The sequence below is a fragment of the Babylonia areolata genome, chromosome 14 (assembly GCF_041734735.1).
Source record: "Babylonia areolata isolate BAREFJ2019XMU chromosome 14, ASM4173473v1, whole genome shotgun sequence".
Taxonomy (NCBI): Eukaryota; Metazoa; Mollusca; class Gastropoda; order Neogastropoda; family Buccinidae; genus Babylonia; species Babylonia areolata.
In genome coordinates, this window is record NC_134889.1 from 26,170,376 (window position 1) to 26,177,875 (window position 7,500).

General features: G+C 42.4%; 1 protein-coding gene across 1 annotated transcript in view; it reads right to left on the bottom strand.

Moving 5' to 3' along the window:
* Nucleotides 1-5,227, bottom strand: part of LOC143289560 (uncharacterized) — a 109,263-nt gene extending 104,036 nt beyond the window's left edge. Inside the window, exon 1 of the mRNA XM_076598572.1 lies at nt 4,792-5,227. Coding sequence (XP_076454687.1) covers nt 4,792-4,799 — 8 coding nt within the window. The 5' untranslated portion in view covers nt 4,800-5,227. The remainder of the gene's footprint in view (nt 1-4,791) is intronic.
* Between the last annotated feature and the right edge of the window lie 2,273 nt (nt 5,228-7,500).

Below are 7,500 nucleotides of genomic sequence, written 5' to 3' on the forward strand. Positions count from 1 at the left end.
AGAGCAGTCATTATTATCATTTTTGGCTCAAACAGGAACTTCTTTTGCTAAGCATGGAAGTTTTATTTATTTTGCAAACGTTTTGGTGCAGATAGTAAAAAAGGGAAATTACTCTGTAATGCTAGGGGAGTTAATTTGCTTTAAACTGATCTTTCTCATCTTAAACATTACATTTTGAAATTATACTCAATACATAAAAAGCTTGGATTTTTTTTTTAAGTGTATCACAAGTGAGTCTTGAAGGCCTTGCCTCTCTTGTTTTGTTTTGTTTCACGAGTGTGTGTTGTTGGAATTGTGTATGGGGAGCTGGGGGGAGGGGGAGATGGGGGAGGGGGAGCTAGGGGAGGGGGAACTGGGGGGAACTGGGGGGTGATCTGGGGGAGGGGGAGCTGAGGGGGAGCTGGGGGGTGAGCTGGGGGGAGGGGGAGCTGGGGGGAGCTGGGGGGGAGCTGGGGGGAGGGGGAGATGGGGGAGGGGGAGCTAGGGGAGGGGGAACTGGGGGGTGAGCTGGGGGGAGCTGGGGGAGGGGGAGCTGGGGGGAACTGGGGGGTGAGCTGGGGGGAGCTGGGGGGAGGGGGGAGCCTGGGGGAGGGGGAGCTGGGGGGGAGCTGGGGGGAGGGGGAGATGGGGGAGGGGGAGCTAGGGGAGGGGGAACTGGGGGGTGAGCTGGGGGGAGCTGGGGGGAGGGGGAGATGGGGGAGGGGGAGCTAGGGGAGGGGGAACTGGGGGGAACTGGGGGGGAGCTGGGGGAGCTGGGGGGAGGGGAGATGGGGGAGGGGAGCTAGGGGAGGGGGAGCTGGGGGGAGCTGGGGGTGAGCTGGGGGGAGGGGGAGATCGGGGGAGGGGGAGATGGGGGGAGGGGGAACTGGGGGAAGGGGGAACTGGGGGGAGGGGCTGTTGGGGGGAGCTGGGGGGAGGGGGAGATGGGGGGAGGGGGAACTGGAGGAAGGGGGAACTGGGGGGAGGGGCAGTTGGGGGGAGCTGGGGGAGGGGGAGCTGGGGGGAACTGGGGGGAGCTGGGGGGAGGGGGAGCTGGGGGGGGGAGGTTGGGAGTGCTCATTCTTTTCATTAACGTCTCTCCACAATTGTCAGTTTAAACGAAAATTCACTTCCTTCCCTACCCACTCTTATCTAATATATAACAGTTTTATCTAACTAATCGCTGCTTCTCACATTCCTAAAGGAACAGAAAATAAAATTAATAGATAAATAAATAAAATCAGAAATAAACAATACAAAATAAATACACAATACGATACACAATACACAAACTTTATTGTCTATACTTTGGTACAGAGATTTTCTTTTTGGCAGCAGTACAAAACAAATAAATAAACAATGGAAAAAAAAACTGGGCATGAACATGTTTGGGAGTATACTTACATTATGATAGCTTGCAGTGATTAATCAGGTGGGGATGTTATGTTTTATTCTTTTGATCTGTGGCTAGTTCTGTTGGTAAAAAAATAGAAATAAAACACTAAACGTCACAGCAGAGTGCGTGTCGAGTAGAGTGAATCAACGAGCTTAATACAACTTTTTCCTTGGATACTGAGGTATCTCTCACTCCGCTCTCTTATCAAATGTTTTATATTATCTTTTGTATGTGTTCAGTTTTCAATACATTTTGCCATCTTATTGATTTTCAGCAGGTTTCCGAACTTTTTTTATTTCGTTTGCCACGGGATTGTTATAATTTCCTCTTCATTCTGTCTGCCTATTCTAAAACTTTTATTTCGGTAGATTTAACTTTAGTCCCAGAAAGGTTTAAGTTCACTCGAATATTTCCAAGAATTTAATCATATCTTCTTTGCCATCTAGGTATAATGTTGTATCGTCATCTATTTGTTTTGTTTTGCATAAACTGCGTATCTCGCTGCAGAACTTGGGTGCTTGAAACCTTCTTTTGCACTGTTGCTAGTTTTAATGGCTAAAAATTCCATAGTCAAAACAAAAAGCTAGGGGTGTGAAAGCGCATCCTTGTCATATTCTACATGAAATATCGAAAGATTCAGAAATACATCACGAATCTTTAGAGGTTCTCGTTACCTGAAACATAAACCCGTCTCTGAAAATCGGTACCTGAAACCAAGCATTTGGAATAATGTGGCATAAATGTTTCAGATACGAGAATCGAAAGCTTTAGAAAAGTCAACTGCAAGCAGATGTCCAGCTTTTGTTTTATTTAGATTGTTAGTCGTATCGTCCATTGATCTCGTAATTGTGGCGATATTTCTGCTTCTAATAAATCCTACTTGATCATCGTTTACCACCTTACATATTACTTTATTGAATCTTTCAGCCATTCTATGGTCAGAGCTGATTAGAGTTACGGTTCTCTCTATCTTATTCTTCTGCGTTCACTCGTATGCACACGAGTGGGCTTTTACGTGTATGACCGTTTTTACCCCGCATTGTAGGCAGCCATACTCCGTTTTCGGGGGTGTGCATGCTGGGTATGTTCTTGTTTCCATAACCCACCGAACGCTGACATGGATTACAGGATCTTTAACGTGCGTATTTGATCTTCTGCTTGCATATACACACACGAAGGGGGTTCAGGCACTAGCAGGTCTGCACATATGTTGACCTGGGAGATCGTAAAAATCTCCACCCTTTACCCACCAGGCGCCGTCACCGTGATTCGAACCCGGGACCCTCAGATTGACAGTCCAAAGCTTTAACCACTCGGCTATTGCGCCCGTCGGTTCTCTCTATCAAAATCCTTTACTTTGTGAACAGAATAGTCATCCTCGCTTTTGAGTGAATGACAGTTCTCCTTTATGAAATGAATCGACGAATGAGTTTCTAACTATTTAAGCCAACTTATTCATACAACAACAAAAATTGTGGCGCTGTAGTATGGCGACGCGCTCTTCCTGGGGAGAGCAACCCGAATTTCACACGGATAAATCTGTTGTGATAAAAAGAAATACAAATACAAATATTCCAAAAGGATTTAAGAAATCTTAATAGCAATTCCGTCACTTTCGGATGCAGAGCCATTCTTTAAACTTTTCAGTGCGTTTGTTATTAAAACATTTCTTCTACAAATGCCATACCTTCACATAGGGTGGCTCTGTTTTCATTATAGCATGGAATCATTTAATTTTCTATGAATATATTGGCTGCTTCAGTAATATTTCCTACAGCAATGCTTTAGTTATAAAGTGATGATGTTGTTGTTGAAGTTATTTTTGATAGAAAGAAACCTGTTCGTGTAAAATGTCGTTCTGGTCAGTTGCCCATGATGTCGTCAGTTTCTTGCGTAATTGTGTTTTAATTTTCGTACACACACACACACACACACACACACACACACACACACACACACACACACACACACACACACACACACACACACACAGTGGAAACCCGAAAGAAGATGACAAGGGACGAAGCACAGAAAAAAAAATAATTAAAGAAATGAAAGAAAAGAAATGCAGATGGAAGGTACACAAACAAACAGAAAAAAACACAAAAGGTTTGAAAGACAAAAGACGTAAAGACAGAAAGAATATTTAAATATTAAAAAAATAATAATAATAAAAATAAAAAATAAAATAAAATTTAAAAAAAAAAAACGAGATAGACAGAGTGAAAGAATAGAGAGACTGAAAACAATCTTTAAAAAATCAAACAAAATAAATTAGACAGAAAAAAGAAATAGTAACAACAAACCAATTGAGTTTTAAGAATTAAGACATAATTACTTATTTTAAATTATATATATATATATATATGTGTGTGTGTGTGTGTGTGTGTGTGTGTGTGTGTGTGTGTGACACACAAGACAGACAGACGGACTGACTGATACAGCCACAGAGGGGAAAATGAAGCTAAGCGAAACGATTTTTTATTTCACGAGGATGAATGGAAAAAGGTTCAACTGCTGTTGTTTTGTTGTTGTTCTTGTTGCTGCTGCTGTTGTTGTTGTTTATAATACAGACATCAGGGAAAGAGACAGAGACAGAGAGAGAGAGAGAGAGACAGACAGACGGACAGACCAACCGACAGATATGTATGTATATATATGTATATATATATATGTATATAGTCAGTCGTGTCCGACTATGACCATCAGAACAGCAGAGGAGGCAACTGCTGTTCCGACTATTTGGGCTAGAATTTGACTATAGTGGAGAGTGTCTTGCCCAAGTTACACCCCCACTCTCTCAGCCAAGAGGGTTTTAGTATATATATATATATATATATATATATATATATATATATATATATAAACATAGGCAGATAGACAGACGGACAGACAGACAAATAGAGACAAAGCGAAACGATTTTTTTTTATTTCACAAGGATGAATGGAAAATTGTACAACTGCTGTTGTTGTTTTGTTGTTGTTGTTGTTGTTTTAAATTCAGCCATCAGGGAGAGAGAGAGAGAGAGAGAGAGAGAGAGAGACAGAACACTGAACACTTTAATGTCAATAGCTTTACAGCCCTAATGACATGGGGGTTCATAATACAAATAACAACATGCATCAATAGTAATAATATTGATGAAAACCAAAACCGTAAAACGAAATCAATCAATCTGTTCAACAAAGTGCAGTTCGACCATTCATTCAAAGTAATGTGATGTAGAGAGAAATATTTTAAAAAAACATATATAAATGTATAACATAAATATTTTCCATATGAGAATGACAACAGAAAGAGAGAGAGAGAGAGAGAGAGAGAGAGAGAGAGAGAGAGAGAAGCAGACAGACAAACAGGCAGACAGACAAAGAGGAATAAACGAACAGAAAAAAAAAAAAATCAAAACGAAACTTACCCATTCATGCCTTTGGCTTCACCACTCTTCGAACCGATGACAGGGCTTGAGAGAGAACCAAACTTTCTTTCTCTCTTTCTTCCTTCCTTCGTTCACTTCCTTCCTTCCCTCCTTCCTTCCGTCCTTCCTTCCTTCCTTCTTCTTCTTCCTTCTTTCCCACTAAGTCTTCACAGATCCTCGCCGCTTTAAATGTTGTTTTTCCCTTGTTGTTCTTGGCTCTTTTTCTTTTTTCTTTTTTTCCCTTTTTAAACGCGCATGACTACGCCTACATAGGTCTTTAACCTTTTATTTGTCTGGCTGTGAAATCCAACTCTGGTACTTCCACACACACACACACACACACGCCACTGTGCTCAGGAGGACAAAGTCTTTGTTTCGTAGTAGAAGAAGAACTCTTTCTGTCAGGAGATCCTATGTGCTTGGTTACCTTGGCTGGAGTGAGGAGACATCTCGCGGATACAACGACCACTGGGTGCAGGCAGCTCGAGCCAGACTTTCTCTCGATCTCGATTCTCTCTCCCCCCCCCTCCAGGCCAGGCTGATAGCAGAAGCATGAGACTTGCTCCTCGCTTTCGCGGCAACGAGACCGGTGTGTGGTGGTGTGGTTAGCTGAAAGTGTGTGCCTCCCCCTCCTGTAGAATTTTCCCTCCGTGGAGTTTATTTATTTTTTTATTTTTTATTTTTTTATTATTATTTTTTTAAATTCATTTATCTCTTTATCTATTTATTTATGCGTTTATTTTTTTTAGGTGTTGTTGTTGTTCTTGTTCTTGTTTATTGTTGTTGTTGATTCTATTGGAAAAGATAGTGTGTGTGTGTGTGTGTGTGTGTGTGTGTGTGTGTGTGTGTGTGTGTGTGTGTGTGCTTGTGTGTTTCTGTGTGTGTGTGTGTGTGTGTGTGTGTGTGTGTGAGAGAGAGAGAGAGAGAGAGAGAGAGAGAGAGAGAGCGTAGGGGTGTGTTGTTGTCTTCAGTTTAACGTCTTTCCACTTGAAGCCTAGTGATATTAGACGAGAGAAAAATACGGAGGGGGTAGGGGTTTTGGGAGAGGGGGGTAGAAGTGTGTGTCCCAAAACACCGGTGAAGCTGGCAAGCAGACCGAATCAGGAACAGCCTCGGGCGATAGTTAGTGGTGCCATGACGTAGTCCCCTGACATCAGTAGCCGACTGTAAGTCCTGAGTTCGAGTCCCCTTGGGGAGGCGAGGTGGGCAGGGGTGCGGGGGGAGGTGGGGGGCAATGGGGGGGGGGTTGAGTGTGTGTGGAGGGGGCGTGGGGGTTGGGGGTGAGAGTTGTCAGCGGATTATTTCCCGAATGCAAAAGCATAAAGGTCACGTGCTCGGGGACAACAGTCACAGAAACGTCATCAGAAAAGACCCCGGGGGAAAAAAAATGTTGAAGGTCCGTCCCACAGCATTTTGATAAACTCTTTCCATACGAACGGCGAAAGAGACGACGTTAACAGCGTTTCACCCCAATTACCATCATCAAAATATTGCAAGCGGAAGGCTCTTATACTGAAGAGGTGAATGTTGACAAAGAATACCACAATTCTGACGATGGAAGCTAAAGGTTGGGTCATTCAGACACCCACTGGACATCCGAGGGGTCTGTGTAGAGGAGAAGAGAGGACAGGCCGTACTGAGTGAGTTAAGGTACCACAAGGGGCAGTGAATTCATGTCCACTGGATAAGACGCTCAGCAGCCTATCAGTATGGACGGTCCGTGAGGGTGTAGTGGGTTCGAATCCACAGGAAAATCAAAAGCTGAGCGTCTAGTAGTCATTCGGAAGAGACGATGAGTCGAGGTGCTCCCGTGTGCAGCAGCACGTACCTGGCGCTCTGAATAATAATAATAATAATAATAATAATAATAATAATAATAATAATAAGAGAGGCAAGGCCTTCAAGACTCACTTGTGATAAATTAAGTCCCCTAGTATTAATTACAGAGTAATTCCCCTTTTTTTACTATCTGCACCAAAACATTTGCAAAATAAATAAAACTTCCATGCTGAGCAAAAGAAGTTCCTGTTTGAACAAAAAATGATAATAATGACTGCTCTTGTTGTTGGGTCAGAATAAGAGGTCAAAGTGCCAAGTTTAGAGAATACAAAAAATATAAATATAACAGTAAATGCAGTTTGCATATAATTAGGCTTCATTTTTTTATTTTTTTGTGCCCATCCCAGAGGTGCAATATTGTTTTAAACAAGATGACTGAAAGAACTGAATTTTTCCTATTTTTATGCCTAATTTGGTGTCAACTGACAAAGTATTTGCAGAGAAAATGTCAATGTTAAAGTTTACCACGGACACACAGACACACGGACACACACACACACACACACACACACACACACACACACACACACACACACAGACAACCGAACACCGGGTTAAAACATAGACTCACTTTGTTTACACAAGTGAGTCAAAAATAACAAATATTTTTAAAAAAAGATAAAATAAAATATAAATAAAACGCTTAACCGACTCTGCCACAACAGAAAGAGCCAGGGAATGAATTAACCCATTCAACGCTAGGGAGTGTACAGCCTCACCAGGCTTCTCTGACATGCTATGGGGGGCGAGGGATTCAGGAAATATACTGAAATCAATCAGGTTTTTGTATTTGTATTTGTATTCCTTTTTTATCACAACAGATTTCTCTTTGTGAAATTCGGGCTGCTCTCCCCAGGGAGAGCGCGTCGC